This window comes from Leucopleurus acutus, assembly GCF_964270905.1.
Source record: "Leucopleurus acutus genome assembly, chromosome: 20".
Lineage (NCBI taxonomy): Eukaryota > Metazoa > Chordata > Mammalia > Artiodactyla > Delphinidae > Leucopleurus > Leucopleurus acutus.
Window position 1 is genome coordinate 46,241,522 of NC_139162.1, and position 19,199 is coordinate 46,260,720.

At 47.3% G+C, this 19,199-nt stretch overlaps 1 protein-coding gene across 2 annotated transcripts; it reads right to left on the minus strand.

Annotated features, from left to right (window-relative positions):
- Window positions 1-11,973: 11,973 nt before the first annotated feature.
- RINL (Ras and Rab interactor like) lies at window positions 11,974-18,645 on the minus strand (the record flags this gene model as incomplete). Of its 2 annotated transcripts, none has more annotated exons than XM_082862251.1 (11): window positions 11,974-12,009; window positions 13,223-13,270; window positions 13,353-13,516; window positions 13,668-13,799; window positions 14,060-14,377; window positions 14,782-15,180; window positions 15,266-15,415; window positions 15,673-15,737; window positions 15,822-15,894; window positions 16,853-16,955; window positions 18,237-18,605. In XM_082862251.1, the coding sequence occupies 11 exons, from the start codon at window positions 18,603-18,605 to the stop codon at window positions 11,974-11,976; spliced, it is 1,857 nt and encodes a 618-aa protein (XP_082718377.1). The 2 variants fall into 2 exon arrangements, with proteins under 2 accessions (XP_082718377.1, XP_082718378.1); XM_082862252.1 differs by lacking the exon at window positions 11,974-12,009 and having other exon boundaries at window positions 13,208-13,270; window positions 18,237-18,396; window positions 18,596-18,645.
- Window positions 18,646-19,199: the final 554 nt, after the last annotated feature.

Consider the following 19,199-nt stretch of genomic DNA (forward strand, 5'->3'; position numbering starts at 1 on the left):
CCTCTTTGCTCTTATTGCCATGTGAAAACAACCAGTTATTTAATTTTTGTCTCCTCACTAGAATCTGGGCTCTTTGGGGGCCAAAAGTGGGGTTTTCACCCCTCTAAGGACCTACCCTGGGGTCATTCACTCATTCATCAGATGTTTATTGAACTAACACTCTTTGGGGCATCTGGGATAAAAATGGTGAACCAGATAGGAAAAAATTCCCTCCTTCCAGGGGTTCCATTCTAGTGAAAGATGCACAATACATCAGTAAAATATGTATCAGAGGTGATAACTGCTATGAAGATAATAAAACAGGGAAGGAGGCTGAGGAGTACATGAGGGCAGTTTGCTCAAAAGGGTATTCAGGTGAAGCCTCACTGAGAAGGTGACATTTTAGCAAAGGTCTGAATAGGAGAGAGAGGAAGTCATGTGGATACTGGGGGAAGAGCATTCCAAGCAGAAGGAACATCCAGTGCAAAGGCCCTGTGGTGAAATGTGCCTAGTGTGTTCCAGGAATTGCTAGAGACCTTTGTGGCTGGAGTAGAGGAAGGGAGGGGTAAATGGTAAGTGATGACATCAGAAAAGGGGGAGAGGGCAGTCTGTGAGGGTCCTCCTGGGCCATGGGGAGGGGAGGACTTTGACTTTTACTCTGAGGTGAGGCCACAGGAGGGTTCCGAGCAGGTAAGGGCCCTGGTCTGGCTCAGGTGTTCACAGGAGCCCTGTGGCTGCATGCTGTGGGTGTGGGAAACAGACTGTGGGAGGTGGGGTGGGAGCAGGAAGACAGGAGGCTAATTCAATGGGAATGAGCTAGAGAAGGTGGACGGGGTCAGGATGGGGGCTGTGGAGGGATTGAAGTGAGCAGGTTATGGATCTGTTTTGAAAGTAGAGCCCGTAGGATGGGCTGAGGGGTCAAAACTCCTCATGATTCAAAACCACCCCAACTGCAGGGCTCATAGTGGTGGCCAACCTCCCCAGCTCCTTTTGGTCCTCTATCCACTATGAGATGCTTCTTTTTTAAGGGGCATCTCTTCTCCCTCTCCCTTTGACACAGGCCTGTTCCATGGCATCCCAGGACCCGCCATCCACATCAGTGTCGCGAGTGTGCGTAACTGCTCTCAAACACCTACAGCAAGCCCATCCAGGTGGAGGTGGGGATTCCCCTGGCTTGTAGCCTTTTGAAAAAACACTTTTTAAAAAAACAATAATTTTTTAAAAAAATTATAGCTGATGTACAGTATTATGTGTCCCTCCCATGGTCACACCTAGACCTTGTCTCAATTACCACAGCCTCTTTAGAACCTCAGTTTCATGCATCTTGCGCTTTCCCGGTCACCTGTCTTTCTAGTTCACTCCCTTCAGAAGCTCAGCTCCGATAATCCATTAGCCCTACCATGTTTCCATGACCCCTCCACCCCCTCATACCTTCACACAGATTAAATTCCTTGACAAACCACTATAATCGCCCCCTTACGCACATTCTCTACACACTTCCCCCTCTCCACCCTACTCATCTGGCAAAACCACAATCCTTGTTAAATCTAAGCCTCCATCTATCGCATGCCTGCATCTGTGCAGATGAATGTGGATGGAAAAAAATACACAATCATGCTAACTGCTCTCGCCTTAAATTCATACCCACCGACTTGGAATGCTGCCTAACAAATTTTGCCTCTGCCCCTGGTCCCTTGACTCTCCCAGATGATGTATCAGATCTTCTCCTCAAACCTCTCTAACAGCGTCTTCCTCGTTGTCACTCTCAGCAGTGACTTTCTCCCTGCTTCCTGGGAGAACTACAGCCACCCTCCCCCCATATCCACTCTCCTCCTGCCTACTTGTGTGTGGGGTAGCTAGCCATGTTCCCATCTGCTGGGCTTCTTTTTTTTCCTATGCCTATTCTCATTTTTTTCTTCCCTAGTCAAGAAAGTGGTCCCCTGTGGGCTCAGGGTTTCAGGAGAGAAATGTGACAGGCCCCAAAGCAGAAATAGGCCAGCTTTCTTTTCTTTTCTTTTTTTAAAACCTCTTCAGGGCTCCAAGCAGAAATATCTTCATGGTCTATTGGGCCTCAGATTGAAAACTCAGATGCCTTTAGGGGTCAGTGGGTGAAGCCATTGTGGTAGAGGAAAAGTTCTCAGTTGCATTACACAGTTGTGACTTATTTTTCCCCAAGCTTTATTGAGATATGCCTGACATTCAAGAAACCATACATATTTAAAGAATACGGTTGATGAGTTTTGACTTATGTATAAACCTGTGAAACCGCCACCACAATCAAGTAATGACCAAAAGAAACAAGGACACCTACTGTATAGCACAATGAACTATACTCAATATTTCATAATAACCTATATGAAAAAAGAATCTGAAAAAAATATAGATAGATAGATATAGATATATATGAATCGCTTTGCTGTACACCTGAAACTAACACAACATTGTAAATCAACTATACTTCAATAAAAAATTAATTAATTTAAAAAAAATTTAAAAAGAGAATCTGAAAAAGAATATATAACAGAATCACTGTGCTGTACACCTGAAACTAACATGATGTTGTAAATCAACTATACTTCAATTTAAAAAATAAAAAGAGGGGACTTCCCTGGCAGTCCAGTGGTTAAGACTCTGTGCTTCCATTGCAAGCGTGCGCAGGTTTGATCCGTGGTCAGGGAACTAAGATCCCTAGGGACACGTGTTCAATCCCTGGTCCGGGAAGATCCCACATGCCGCGGAGCAACCAAGCTTGTGCGCCACAACTACTGAGCCTGCGTTCTAGAGCCCGCGAGCCACAACTAGTGAGCCCGTGTGCCACAGCTACTGAAGCCCACGCCTAGAGCCCATGCTCCGCAACAAGAGAAGCCACTGCCATGAGAAGCCCGTGCACTGCAATAAAGAGTAGCCCCCGCTCGCTGCAACTAGAAGAAGCCCGCAATGAAGACCCAACGCAGCCAAAAATAAATTACAAATAAAATAAATTTTTAAAAAATTTGAAAATTAAAAAAATAAAAAGAGGGGACTTCCCTGGCAGTCCAGTGGTTAAGACTTCGTGCTTCCATCACAAGGGTGCGCAGGTTTGATCCCTGGTCAGGGAATTAAGATCCTGCAAGCCACACAGTGCGGCCCCCCAAAAAAATTCTTTTTAATTAAAATAAATAAATACACTTAAAAAAGAAGAATGAATGGCTTAACCATGAAAAAAAATAAAAATTTAAAAATAAATAAATAAAATATATATTCTCAGGAACATCAAAAAAAAAAGAAGATAATGACTAAAAAGGTAATGAATATATCCATCATCTCCAAATTTCCCCCTGCCTCTTGATAAACGCTTCATCCCTCACCCCTCCACACACACATCCCCAGACAACCACTAATCTACTTTCTATCACTGTTGGTTAGTTTGCATTTTCTAGAATGGAATTATATAGTATGTACTCTCATGTCTGGCTTTTTTCATTCAATATAATTATTTTGAGATTCATACATGTTTAACAATAATTCATCCTTTTTATTTCTTTTTTCTTTCTTTCTTTCTTTTTTTTTTTTTTTGCCGTACGCGGGCCTCTCACTGTTGTGGCCTCTCCCGTTGCGGAGCACAGGCTCCGGACGCGCAGGCTCAGCGGCCATGGCTCACGGGCCCAGCCGCTCCGCGGCATGTGGGATCTTCCCAGACCGGGGCACGAACCCGTGTCCCCTGCATCGGCAGGCGGACTCTCAACCACTGCGCCACCAGGGAAGCCCATTCTTTTTATTTCTGAGTGCTGTTCCATTGTGTGGAATAGTTTATTTATCAAGTCACCACAATTTGTTTATCAAGTCACCCACTGATGGACGTTTGTGTTGTTTGCAGTTTTTGGCAATTATACAAATAAAGGTGCTATGAACATCAATGTACACGTCTTTGTGTGGATATGTTTTCATTTTTTTAGTGTATATACCTAGGAGTGGAATGTCTGGATCATGTGGTAGGTATATATTTAACTTTTAAAGAAAAGTTATTTTCCAAAGTAGTTGTACCACGGTGTCCAACTACTATTACTATTAACAACAACAACAATAAAAACCGGGTGAAAATGTAGTATTTATGTTAATTCATTTATTCCTTCATTTGACAAATATTTACTGGGTACTGCTTTGTGCCGGACCCTGTTCTAGGCACTGGGGATTCAGCAGTGAACAAGGTACACAAAATTCCCACCCTCAGGGAGATGATGTTTGACTTATCCTCTCTCAGCCCAGATGATTTGGTTTTCTAGGTTGGGACCACACACGTGCTGAGGAGCCCGATGGCCTGGTCCAAATCCTGGCTCTGCTATTTCCTAGCTATGTGGCCTTGGCAAGACCCCTTATCTCTGAGTCTTATTCTGTAAAAAGGGGGTGCTGATAATACAATCTTTACCTCCTAAAGTTGTGGCATTGTTGGTTTGCAAACTGGCCCCTGTACACAGAAGGCAAGGAGAGACCCAAGAAAGAGGCATGTCCAGATTGGTAGATGGCAGGTTTAAGAAGCAAGGGAAAGTTCATACGAACTTTTTTCATATCTTGGGCAGCCACAAGATAAGTAGATCTCCTTACCCACCTGCCAGAATCTTCAGAGTTTATATACAGAGGCCTTAACTGGGCTCAGTCACACATACCGTCGAGATGGTCTCAACAAAACCCTTCTCTCCCAAGGCTGTGTCTTTGGAACAGCTCCCACTGTGGGAAGAGTGGGCAGCGTACATTCCAAGGACAGGGGAGCGGGCGAGGAGACTCTGACTGCCCGGGCCCAGCTCTCAGGTCAACTGGCAGTCACGTGTGTCCTCTTGATGACCTCCGCCAACAGGCATACAAGCCACTAAACATTAGCTACTATCTATGCTGGGGGGTGGGGGGAGTCAGAGAATAAACAGGCAAAACATACCTTGTCCCTTAATGAGCGTGAAATAGTGGCTTATAGTGGCTTTGATTTGCATTTCCCTAATTATTAGTGACGTTTATTATCTTTTCATGTGCCTATCAGCCACTTGCATATCTTTTTTGGAGAAATATCTATTTAAGTCCTTTGCTCATTTAGAAATTGGATTGTAGGGAATTCCCTGGCAGTCCAGTGGTTAGGATCTCTGTGCTTCCATTGCCCAGGGGAGAGCTGGGGGCACCGGGCCCGGGTTCGATCCCTGGTCGGGAAACTAAGATCCTGCAAGCCATGCAGCGTGGCCAATAAATAAATAAACAAACAAACAAACACATAAAATGGATTTTTGTGGGGTTTTTGCTGAGTTTTAGGGATTCTATGCGTATTCTGGATATTGACCCTTTATGAGTTGCAGATATTTTCTCCCATTCCGTGGGTTGATGTAACACTCTGTTGATTGTTTCCTTTCATGCACACTTTTAAATTTTGATGTAGTCCAATTAACTTTTTTTTGTTGTTGCCCGTTCTTTTGGCATCACACCCAAGAAATTATTGCCAAATCCAATATCATGAAGCTTTTCCCCTATGTTTTCTTCTAAGAGTTTTATAGTTTTGACATTTAGGTCTTCGATCCATTTTAGGTTAATCTTTATATAGGGTGTTGGATAAGGGTCCAACATCATTCTTTTTTGCACGTGGATATCCATCCAGTTTCCCCAATACCATTCGTTGATAAGACTGTCCTTTCCCCATTGAATGATATGGACACCCTTGTCGAAAATCATTTGACCATACGTGCCAGGGTTTATTTCTAGAATTTGCATTTTTAACAAGTTGCTGTTGAAAACCATTGATATATAGTATCAGATTGTTGCAGGAAGGGGGACCCCTTCCAGGGCCCAAGAGAGGGCTCTTGTCTAATACTCAGAAATGAATTGTCCGAGGAGAAATACACGTTGCAAAGCAAAAGACTTTATTGGAGAGGGGCATCCGGGTGGAGAGCAGCAGGGTTAGGGAACCCAGGAGAACTGCTCTGCCACGTGGCTCACAGTCTCTGGTTTTATAATAGGGTTAGTTTCCAGGTTGTCCCTGGCCAATCGTTTTGACTCAGCGTCCTTCCTGGTGGCGCGCACATCACTCAGCCAAGATGGATTCCAGCGTGAGCGTTTCTGGGAGGTTGGCAGGATATATCATCTCTTCCCTCCACCTTTTGGCCCCTCCCAAACTTTTCTGGGCTGGTTTTACGCGAGATACTATGGGCGGGCATGTCCTCCCTCCTTTCAGCCCCTCCCGAATTCTCCCAGTTAGTTTTCAGTGGCAGCACCTCGTTCTTTACTAGGACCTTCTGTTGTGAGACGACTCAGGCAAGCGGTTATCACCCTGCCTGGCCAAGCTGGGCGGTTTTGGTCAACGGCTCCCTAACAAGATTAACAATAAAACAGGAAGGGAGGCTGTACTTTCTGAGAAGTCACAGAAAAGGTGATAGTTGAGCAAAGCCCTGCAAATCACAAGGGAGTCAGACAAGCGTGCATCTGGGGAAGACGTTCCAGGTGAGGCAGGAGGGACGGGGGCAGGGCACAACTGTTAAAAGAATGACGCAGCCATTTGAGAATACAACAAAAACTAGTTAGAATCAACTAGGCCAAAGATGGCAGAAGATTTGACTTCCCATAAACCTTGAGCCCCATTATATGCTCATTGTAATACATAAGCATATGCTAAAAGACACACCCACAGGTGCCATGACAGTTCTGAGGCTGACCAAAAAAGGTCAAAAAGTGGGCAGTGGCCCAATTCGTGGAAACCCCTGCCCCTTCCCCAAAATAGTTAGCATATTCCTTCTACTCATTAGCATATGAAATTACCCAGCCTTTAAAAACCAACTACCCCCCACTCCACGTGAGATGGTCCACATTCTGCCTATGGAATGTGTATCTCTCTAAATAAAAAATAAAATAGTGTTTCTTGCAAACCTAATTTCTGGCCTGAGAGATGGACCTCTGAGATCTATTTTTAAAATTCCCTTCTGGCTGCCACGTGGGTGGGTATCGCAGAGGATCCCCAGGACTTGGAACCAGGAGGCAGAGGGAGGCTGGGGCTGGACCAGGATGGGGCTGTGGAAAGGGAGGATGGGGTGGGAGGGAGTGGGGAGAGGAAGGGTGCAGGACGAGGCTCAGGCTTTGGCTGGCCTAGGGACCGGGGGATCGGGGGGCCCCCTGAGATGGGCACTAGAAGGAATGGGTTTCAGGGAGATGCTGTGGCCAGTTTGGGACACTGTGGGAATGGGAGGCCAAGAGAAGGCATCCAGCACGAAGCCCAGAGCTCCAAAGTGTAGCCAAAGCCCTAAACCAGTGATACCCCAAACATCAGCCATTTGGTTTCACGTTCCCATACTTTGCCTCGTATCCACGCATCACCTGTACGCTTAGCTACTTAATCATTTTCTTTAAATTGATTCACTGTTTTTTTTAAAAAATTCAACACATTTATTTATACAGGAAACATCATTTTACTCCAGGAAGTGGAAAACAGCCATGAATAGAATATAATAGTACAAATAAATCCAATGATTCAGCAAGGATCAAAAAGAGGTGGGGCTTCCCTGGTGGTGCAGTGGTTGAGAATCTGCCTGCTAATGCATGGGACACGGGTTCGAGCCCTGGTCTGGGAGGATCTCACATGCCGCGGAGCAACTAGGTCCATGAGCCACAACTACTGAGCCTGCGCGTCTCGAGCCTGTGCTCCGCAACAAGAGAGGCCGCGATAGTGAGAGGCCTGCGCACCGTGATGAAGAGTGGCCCCCGCTTGCCGCAACTAGAGAAAGCCCTCGCACAGAAACGAAGACCCAACACAGCAAAAATAAATAAATTAATTAATAAACTCCTACCCCCAATATCTAAAAAAAAAAGAGGTGCTGAAAGCATTGGGTAAAAAAGTTGTTGGGGGACAGGTTATTCACAGGGTCTCAATGTACCACCTACGGATAACATCATAATTCAAATGGGAAGAAATCTGACAGTCACTTCCTATTATGGGCTGAACTGTGTGTCCCCACCAAACTCATATGTTGAAGTCCTAACCCCCAGTACCTCCGAATGTGACTATATTTGGAGAAAAAGCCTTTAAGAGGTGAAAATGAAATCATATGGGCAGGCCCTGATGCAACGTGAGTGGTGTCCTTATACGAAGAAGAGATTAGGACGCAGACACACACAAAAGAAAGACCATATGAAACAAAGGGAGAAAATGGGCATCTCCAAGCCAAGGAGAGAGGCCTCAGAATGAAATCAGCCCTACTGACCCCTTAATAGACTTCCAGCCTCCAGATCCATGAGAAAACAAAGCTCTGTTCTGTAACCACCCAGTCTGTGGTATTCTGCTACAGCAGTCTAATCAAACTAATATACTCCTTAACTCAATGGGCAAACTTAGCATCACAGATCACGGGGTGCCTGATGGGAGGTACTGAGAAGGACCAAGCCTCACCTCCACAGTATTCTTCATTTAACTGCAGGACTGGAATCTATTCGTGAAGAAACATCAGACAAATCCGGCAAGTGGGGCTGTCCACAAGACATACTCATGCAGGATATAAAGAACTTCTACAACTCAACAACAACAGCAAAACAAATAACCCGATTTAATTATGGGCAAAAGACTTGAATAAACGTTTCTCCAAAGAAGATGTACAAATGGCCAGCAAGCATATGAAAAGATGCCTAACGTCACTAATCATTAGGAAAATGCAAGCCCAAACTACAGTGATAATCACCTTACACCCATTAGGATGGCTACTATCCAAAAAAGAGAAAAATAAGTGTTGGCAAGGATGTAGAGAAATCAGAACCCTTGTGCATTCTTGGTGGGGATGTAAAGTAGTGCAGCTGTTAAGGAAAACAGCATAGAGATAAACTGTTAAAAAATTAATTTTAATTAAATTAAAAACTGTTGTAAAACATTAAACATAGAATTACCATATGATCTGGGTATATATCCAAAAGAAATGTAAGCAAGATTTCAAAAAAGATATTTGCACCCTCTTGTTCATTGCAGTATTACAATAGTCAAGAGGTGGAAGCAACCCAGTTGTCCACAGAAGGATGACTAGATAAACAAAATGTGATATATACAAACAATGGAATGTTATTCAGTCTTTTTTTTTTTTTTTTTTGCACATGTTATTCAGTCTTTTAAAAGATGGGGGACTTCTCTGGTGGTCCAGCGATTAAGACTCCACGCTTCAACTACCAGGGACATGGGTTTGATCCCTGGTCGGGGAACTAAGATCCCGCATGCCGTGTGGTACAGCCAGAAAGAAAGAAAAAAAAAAAGAAAAGTTTAGGGCTTCCCTGGTGGCACAGTGGTTGAGAGTCCGCCTGCCGATGCAGGGGACACGGGTTCGTGCCCCGGTCCTGGAGGATCCCACATGCCGTGGAGCTGCTGGGCCCGTGAGCCATGGCCGCTGGGCCCGCGCATCCGGAGCCTGCGCTCCATAACGAGAGAGGCCACAACAGTGAGAGGTCCGCGTACCGCAAAAAAAAAAAAAAAAAAGTTTAAAAGATGGAAATCCTGTCCTATGCTACAACATGGATGAGGCTTGAGGACTTTATGCTTAGTGAAATAAACCAGTTCACCAAGAGACAAATGCTGTATGATTTCACTTACATGAGACATCTAGAGGTGTCAAAATCATGGGAACAGAAATTAGAACGGTGGTTGCCTGGTGCTGGGGGGAAGGGGAAATAGGAGCTGTGTTCAATGGGTAGTTTTAGATTTAAAAGATGAAAACGTTCCAGAGATCTGTTACACAACAATGTGAATATAGTTAATACTACTGAACTGCACACTTATAAATGTGTAAGATGGGGGACTTCCCTGGTAGTCCAGTAGTTGACTCTGAGCTTCCAGTGCAGTGGGTACGGGTCGCATCCCTGGTTGGGGAACTAAGATGCCACATGCGGCATGGCCAAAAAACAGAAACAAACAAACAGAAAAAGAAAAAAGTGTAGGGACTTCCCTGGTGGCGCAGTGGTTAAGAATCTGCCTGCCAATGCAGGGAACATGGGTTCGAGCCCTGGTCTGGGAAGATCCCACATGCTGCGGAGCAACTAAGCCCGCGACCCACAGCTACTGAAGCCCGCGTGCCTAGAGCCCGTGCTCTGCAACAAGAGAAGCCACCGCAGTGAGAAGCCCGGGCACCACAACGAAGACTAGTCCTTGCTCGCCCCAACTAGAGAAAGCCCACCTGCAGCAACGAGGAACCAATACAGCCAAAAATAAATAAATAAAAATTTAAAAAAGATAAGAGCGTAAATTATATATTTTTGCTACAATTTAAAATAAATAAATACATATGTACATACATAAACACATAATAAATCAATGAAATTCTTGATGCCCTGCTTGCCCTGGAGGTCAGCTCCTTCTTACAGGACATGACCCCTCCCATCTCCTGGGGTCTGACCAGCCCCCTCAGTGCTGTATGAACATAAGATCAGATACTGTGTCCTGCAGTCTCTCCAATCCCTTCTTCCTGCTTCACTGCCCAATGCAGCCATCCTCAAGGTTCTTGGCTTTCAAAAACAATTGTGAAAAAACTCTATTCCCTGGGACATTTTTCAGTTGACATCTAAACTTACAGCATTTTGATCATTATAAAATGTAAAATTTTAATGGCAATGCATCTCTTCATTAGATGGATTAAGAGGGATTTTCCTATTTTTCTAGTAGACAAATGTCCTTGTTGCTGGAATGAGGTTGAGTATTAATTCTACTCTTATTTTTCCTTTTCATTAATAGTGCTGAGACTCTGTAAGTTTCCTGGGGCTGGTGTAACAAATGACTACAAACTCGGTGGCTTAAAACAACAGAAATTTATTCTCCTCCAGTTCCGGAGGCCAGAAATTAAACATCAGTATCACTGGACTGAAATCAAGGTGTCAGCTGGGCCACACTTGTTCTGCAGGCTCCGTTCCTTGCCTCTTCCAGCTTCTGGAAAGTGTTCCTTGGCTTGTGGCCACATCACTCCAATCTGCAAGGCCAACATTTTCAGATCTCTCTCTGCTCTGCCTTTATAGTGCCTTCTCCTGTTTGTGTCAAGTCTTCCTTTGCCTTCCTTTTATAAGGACACATGTGGTTGCATTTAGAGCCCCCCTCGATATTCCAGGATAATCCCTCCATTTTAATCCTTAATTTGGGACTTCCCTGGAGGTCCAGTGGATAGGACCCAGTGCTTTCACTGTCGTGGGCCCAGGTTCAATCCCTGGTCTGGGAGTTAAGATCCCGCAAGCCTCAGGGCGTGGGGAAAAAAAATCCTTAATTTGATAACATCTGCAAAGACCCCTTTCCAAATAAGGTAACATTCACGGATTCCAGAGATTAGGACATGGATATCTTTGCGGGGAGCCATTTTCAGCCTACCACAGAAAATGTGTTCATTGAACAAGTATTTATTGAACACCTACTGTGTGCCAGGCATTTGTCTAGGCACTGAGGATACAGCTATGAACAGAACAGAGATCCATAGCCTCCTGGAGCTGACGTCCTAAGGCTGTACTCACTGTCTAAAAATGGTAGCTACAGGCCCTGAGTGGCTATTGAGCACTTGAGATGTGCTGCAGTGTAAAACACACTGGAATTTGAAGATTTAGGATACACACAAAAAGAATGTTAAATATCTCAATAATTCAAAAATATTGACTACATGTTGAAGTGATATAATGGGTTAAATCGGATATGTTATTAAAGTTAAATTCACTCGTTTCTTTTTATTTTTTTTTATTTTTCTCTTTTTTTTTCTTTTTATTTTTTAATGTAGCTATGAGAGTATTTAGAATTACATGTGTAGCTTGTATTCTATTTCTATTGGACAGCACTGTCCTAAGGGGAGGGAGACGATTATGGACAATTAACACAGTAAATAAGTATATTATATGGAATGATTGGAAGTGAAAGCTTCTATGGAAAAAAAAAAGATCAGGGTAGGGGAGTGTTTCCTATGGCTGCTGTAACAAATTACCACAAACTTAGTGGCTTAAAAAAACACCCATTTATTACCTGTTGCAGTTCTAAAGGTCAGATGTCCAAAATGTGTCTTAGGGTCTAAAATCAAAGGCTGAACTTGAGTGGACCTAGAGATTATCATATTAAGTGAAGTAAGTCAGACAGAGAAAGACAAATGTCATGTGGTATCACTTATATGTGGAATCCCTTCCCCCCAAAAAGATACAAATGAACTTATTTACAAAACAGAAAGAGACTCACAGACATAGAAAACAAACTAATGGTTACCAAAAGGGATAGCAGAGGTAGGTAGGGAGGGAGAGATAAATTAGGAGTTTGGGATTAATATATATACACTACTATACATAAAATAGGTAAACAACAAGGACCTGCTGTATAGCACAGGGAACTATACTCAATATTTTGTAATAACCTATAATGGAAAGGAATCTGAAAAAGAATATATATATACATAACTGAATCACTTTGCTGTACACTTGAAACTAACACAACATTGTAAATTAACTATACTTTAATTAAAAAAAAACAAAATCGGAAGCTGAGTTCCTTTTGGAGGTTCCAGGGGGAAATCCATTCCTTGTCTTTTTCAGCTTCTAGAGGATGCCTACATTGTTTGGCTCCTGGACACATCACTCCGACCTCTGCTTGCATCATCACATCTCCTCCTCTGAATCTGACCCCACTGCCTCCCTCTAATAAGGACCCTGGGGATTACATCGGGCCCACCTGAATCCAGGGTAATCTTCCCATCACAAGACCCTTAATTTTTTTTTTTTTTTGGCCGCACCCCACGGTATGCGGAACTTCCCCCACCAGGGATCGAACCCCCAGCCCCCACAGTGGAAGCGCGGAGTCTTAACCCCTGGACCACCAGAGAAGTCCAAGATCCTTAATTTAATCACATCTGTAAAGTCCCTTTTACCACTTAAGGTAACATATTCACAGAGTATGGAGATTAGGGGGTGAACATCTTGGGGGGGCATTATTCTGTTTACCACAGAAAGGGCAAGCCAGAGAAGCTGTGGTTTTAGACAGGGGTGTCTGGAAGAGAGCCTCACTGAGAAGGTGACATCTGCCTAAAGATCTGAAGGAAGGGAGGGAAGGAGCAGTGTGGATATCCGAGAATGGCATTCCAGGAAGCAGGGACAGCCAATGCAAAGGCTCAGAGGTCTTCCCTCAGACCCGTTTCCTTTTCCTGGGAGCCCCTCCTTCTTGCTGCCTCTAGTCTAAACTACAGGGGTCAGAAGTTGGTGCTGCCCTAGGTGCCTCCCGAATCTTGCTTGCGGAGCAGAAGGGTCTGAGACTCTAATCATCACTGGCCTCTTGCACAATCTCTATTGCCCATGGTTCCTCAAAGGGCAGCTTGGCCTGTGGGGAGAGGCAGGAGCCTGGGTCAGAAAGGTAACAGATCCAGCCCTCCCCTCCACCCGCAGTCCAGAGGGGCGATCACCTGGGCTTCGGTGGGGCTCTGTCTATGCAGCGTCCGCCTGCGGTGCCACTGGCGCAGGGAGGCCCGGGCCTCAGAGCTGAGCCCCTGGGGCGCGCGGCCCGTGTCGGGCTGGTAGTGGGCAATGTGGTACAGGGCCCCAAACCACGTGGTCAGGTAGTACCCGGCTAGGGGCAAGAAGGGGAGGTCAGCGCAGCCCCCTCAGGTTCCCTGGCCGCCTGCAGGCTCCCTGCAGGTTGACCGCCTTCCCTCCCGCTGCAGGCGGGCGGCCTAGGGCGCCCCCTCTTGGGTCCCGGCGTTCTGGGGCTGGGGCGTCACCCTCTCCCCGTAGCTCGTCCGGATCCAAGAGCTCCATGAGAAACTCCACGTCGAGCTGAGTCTCCCCAATGTCGGGACTCCAGATTAGTTCCTCTGTTAGCGCTGGCAGGAAGGCGTCGGCCCCCAGGGGCTCTAGGGGAGCCGGAGGACAGGCTCTGGGGTGGACGGGGCGTGCAGGCACCTTCCATCCGATCCCCAGGACCGCAAGTGCTGGCTGCCCTTCCACTTTGCCGGGCATGCAAACGCCCCTTACTAGATTCCCGCGGCCCGCGTAGACGCCTCCTGCTAGAGCATGCCATCTTCCCCTCGACGTGTGCACGGGAGCCTCCTACCTGGCTCCCGTAACCCTCAAGCCACTCCACATTCAGGTAGACTCAAGACTCCTCCTTTACCTTGGTTTTCGTCCCGAGCCAGGCCCTCGTAGACGTCACTGCACACCGCCAGCAGGAGCGACACCTTGCGGCGTGGGTCGCAGGCTGAGTGGAGGCGCGCCAGGCGCGCGTGGATGCGGCTTCGCAGGGCGGGGACGGGGCCCCGCCTCTCATGCCCCGCCCCCTGAGCTCCCGGAGGCCCCGCCTCCGCCCGGAGGGCTATCTGTCGCCGCCGCAGTTGCCGCAGAGCTGGGGCGCGGAGCGTGCGGAGTCGAGTCCACAGGGCCGGCTTCAGAGGCGCCAGCACCGCCCGGCACAGGGCCGCCTCCACCGCGGGGCCTGCAGGGGTTGAGATGGGTGAAGGAAGGATCGCCAGGCTGACCCACGCCTACCCTCTCTCTCCAGCGACCCACCCTCGCCAACCGCAACACCTTCCTAGCCTGTGGCCACCCACTTGTGTAGACTTAGGTGTGAGCACGTGTGGAAGAAGGAGCCTGGGTGTGAACGAGCGCGTGGGAGAGAGAGTATGGCTGTCACACGTGTGTGAGATGGAGCAGTGGTGAACAGAATAGGTATTACTACATGTAGGAAAGGACGTGTGAGTAGAAAAGGAAACAGGTGTGCACACAGATGGAGAGAAGGAAGTTGGGTGTGAACACCTTTGTAGGGCCAAGAGATGGCAAACGTGAACCTGTGCGGGTAGGGAGAGTGGCCCTAAGTTCCCTCTCAGCCCCCCTCATTACCTAGATCCTCGTCCTTCTGGGGGGCCCCGGGAGCCCTGCTCTCAAAGACAGCCCTGACATCGGGGTCCTTTGCTAAGTGATCTTGGAGGTCAGCAAGGAGGTGCCGCATATCCTGAAGCAGCTCTGTGGCCGGGTCCCCAGGCCTGTGGGGACCTTCAGCCTCTGAGGTGAGGCGCACCCGAAAGACCCGGAACTGCCTGGCCACGTAGCTGCTCCGGGCCCTGGCTAGAGCCCGGATGTGACGCGTGAGCGCATCCTCAGCTCCCTCTTCTTCATCTTTGTAGTCATCCTCCTTCTTCTCTTCCACCGGGCTGGCCAGAGCTGGCCTAGGATGGTGTACTTCTGGGCTGAGTGGGCCTTCCACCCAGGAGACCTGGTGAGGGGCTGGGGTCCTGGGGGCTGATGGGGAGAGAGGGTTGAGTTCCACAAAACAGTGGCGGCAGCTCCTTCATCCCTCAGGGGCCCGGGGCCCTGCTCATCTAACCTGGACCATGTCTCTCGGCAGTCTCTGGAGTTGTCTCTGGGGGCGTCTGCTCCATCTCCCACCCTCTGTGGGTCTCCAGGTAGAGCTTGTTCACCACAAAGAACACCCTCCCCGAGGTGTTGAGTTGGATGCTGCCAATCTGCAGAGGATCTGGGGGCCAGCAGAAGTGAGGTGTCCCAGGTGTCCAAGGGGCCAGCCTCAGTGTCCAGCTTCGTTACTGGAAGAACTGAGGCTTGGTCCCTGGCACCTCCTCATTCAGGCCCAGGAGTCGAGCACCCCCCTCCGCCTTTCTCAAATCCCAGCCTTATCTTCCCTCGCACCCTGTAGTTTGGTCCCTCAAGTACCATCCTCCTGGACTAAGGAGGTGGAAAGGTGGCCTCTTCCTCCATTAGAGAATCATGCCTCACCTGTGTTTTGGTCTCCAGGCCCTAGAGTGGGAGGCGGCAAGAGCAGTGTTCTGGGCAAAACATCCCTGAGAAAAAAATGAGGAGTCACAGTATGGGTGAGGTGTCATAGGGAAGGATCCCCCTTAGCCCTTTCGAAAGGTGACCTGTACCTGCTGGCTGATAGGAAGGCCAGGAGATGGGGCAGGTCTGACATGCAGAGGTTAGAGGACTCCAGAGACACACCTGCGGGGAGAGGGCAAGGAGGAACAAGTTAGAAAACTTGAGGGGTAGCAGCCTTCTTTTCCCTGGGACTCTCTCTTCCCCAGTCCTGCAGGTCCCCCAAGAACCTTCAGAACAAGGAAATTTCTACCCTTGCAGTCCTTATCTTTTCCTGTGACTTTAGGCTTGCATTCCACTTATGCCACCAAATAGGATTCATTCATTAGACAAATATTTATTGAGCACCTATTCATTTTCAGGCACTAGGGATACAGTTGTCAAAAGGCAGATACATTCTCTGTCTTCCTGTAGTTTACCTTTTAGTGGAGGGAGACAAAAACGAATGAGTAAACAAATAAAGACAAGTGTATAATGTATTGAGTGCTATGAATGAAATGGAGTGATTGAAAGTGACCAGGGCTCTCATTAGCTGTGGTGGTCAAGGAAGATTACATTTCTACAGAGGCCTAAACGATGGAGACTAAACTAACCATTCAAGGAAGGGCATTCATGCAGGAAAAACAAATACAAAGGCCCTGAAGTTGGGACACATTTAGCATGCTCAAGAAACAGAGAAAACAGTGTGTCTAGAGTAGAGAGAATGAAGGGCTGTAGATGGAGAGGTGGGCAGGAGCTAATCATTCATCACCTTATAGGCCATGATGGGCTGTAAGGAGTTTAATGTTTATCTAAAGATGTTGCATGTCCTTTGCAGGGTTTAGGGCAGGAACGTATAACATCTGATTGATGTTTGAAAATATCACTCTGGCTGCCGTGTTCAGAATGGAAGAAAAGGGTGGGAGCAGGAAGACCAGAGAGGAGGCTACTGAAATTGTCTGGGCAAGAGGTGATGGTGGCTAGGATTAGGGTGATGGAGGTAGAGAGCATTGGGGAGATTCAGGAGATATTTTAGAATTAAAACTGACCAATCTTGGTGATAAATTTGCTGTGGACTGCAAACTTGGGGGTATAGGCTCCTCACCTCCAGGAAGCTTCAGGATCTGGTAGGTGTTGATTTCCCCTGGTGAAGGTCCTGTCCTCAACACAAGGACCTGTCTGGGATCATGTCCTATGACCAGGAAACTCTGGGGGAATGGAGGCAAAGTTCAGCTTGAAGAGGATTTGTGCCTGCCTAGCATCCATTGCCCTTATTTTGGGTTCCACACCTCAAATTTCCTTTAGAAAACTCTCTACTCCACTCTCTACTCTAGGTCCTGTGGGTGACTAACTCTCCATCAAGCCCTAGGGGTGGGTCCATGACCTGACCTAGCCAATAGGATTGACAGTGTTCTCTGACCACTGTGATTGGTTCAGAGATGGGCACGTGCACCAAGCTCAGCCAATGGAAATCTTCCACAGGATTTTTGCTGGAGCTCTTTGGAAAGAGGCCTCTTTTTACACTGAGGTTGCTAAGCTGGCGAGATGTGGCCCTGAGCTGGGGCCAGCCATCTCTCTAACTACAAAGAGAAAGCCTCCCTGAGGAGGAAACTGTGGTATACCTGTTAGTTGCTTTATCCAGATCTATTCCCTATTCCTTGCAGAACTCCAGCTTTATTCAGGGCATTAATAGGCCCAGCCATAGAAGATGGATGAGTGATGTAGGCAGTGGTTCTCACCTCTGTATAACTCCCAGGTGAGCTTTTAAAAATGTTGCTACCTGGGCCTTATCTGTATATTCTGAATCAATTGTGAAGGCTTTTGTTTTTCCTAGTAAAAGAAAACAGTGCAACTGGTGCCTCCTTTCTGCCTTCCTCCTGCCTGGAATGCACACACGTGCTTGGGTCCGGGGCAGCCACTGGATGACCATGAGGGAAGTCCAGGAGAATTGCAGAGAAGATGGCCTTGATGTCACCCGAGGAGCAGAACTGGAGCCTGCAGCTACCTTTCTGGTTATGTTAGGAAGATAAATGCCTATTTATCTAAGCTATTATAGAACAAGTGTTTACTTGCATCCCCAAATATGTAGAATTCCCTGCAGTTTAAAGCAAAGCCAAGGGAATTCCCTGGCGGTCCAGTGGTTAGGATTCTGCGCTTTCACTGCTGAGGGCCCAGGTTCAATGCCTGGCCAGGGAACTAAGACCCTACAAGCCTTGTGGCAAAACAAAAACAAACAAACAAAAAAGGGAAAAACAGAAAAACAAAGCCAAGAAGTGGAATGAAGAGAAATGTATACTTTGTCTGATGTTCAGGATCCAGACATTCCTGAAATTACTTTTACTTCTGGGCTTTTCAGTCATTTGAATCAATAAGTAGCCTTTCAGTTTGCCTGGTCTGTGTTGTGGTTGTCACTAGCAACCAGCAGGGTCCGAACTGATTCAGAGTGTCATGGGGAGGGTCAGAGAGGGTCCCCGGCTGTGAGCACTTACCCCTGGTGGCCACAGCTCCAGAAGGGCTTTTGCATCCTGGGCATCCAGCTCTGGGATCTGCCACACCCCCCATGTCCTCTGAAGGCGAAGGAGTGGCTCTGGGGTCCCAAGGACTCTTAAGGGGGTCTCACCTGCTCCATTCGCCTGCGATGGGATTAGTCTGGGACATGCAGGGACCAGGAGACCAGGGGACAGAGGAAGGCAGTTGGACACTGAGATGGGGTCAAAGGTACAGGAAGGGGAAGCCCAGGGGCAAAGGGTCAGAGATGGGGTTCTGGGTCCTGTGGCGGGTGGGAACTGGATGGAAGGGGCTTCTGAATCCAGGGGCAGGAGTTGGAGACAGCCCCAGCAGCCCTCACCTCTCCCCATCGGTGGGGCCTGCTGAGGCCTTGTCCTCTGGCTGTACCATCATCCTCAGGTTGCAGAAGGCCAGTGAGCCATGGTCTGGCCTCTGGCAGGGAGGAAGATAAGTCTATTTACAACCCGCATGGCAGAGACCTTGACCAATCAGAATGGACTTGAGACCAGGTATTAATTCTTCATTTGCTGGATGGTGGGGCGATCTGGGGATCCCAGGAGTCTTGAGTCTTGACGTAGTGGGGGAGGAAGATGACTCAAACTGATAGCTATTTACCAAGTGGTAGGGTAATATTTCAGATTATAACATCCGGTGCAGCCTTATGAATGTGGACCAGCTAACTAACAACCTTGTCAAAATACAGTGCCCGGAAAGGGGCTCTGCCCACAGCAGGCACTCTGTAACGGTGACAAATGTTATACCACATTTCCTCTCCCTCCCTTCCCAGACCACAGAGGAGCCCTCAGATATTTTCTCCCAACGTTTTATTATGAGAGATTTAAAACATTCAGAAAAGCTGCAATAATTTTACAGGGAACATCCACATACCCGCTACCTAGATTTCACTATTATTCTTTTTGCTTTATCACACATCTGTCCCTCTA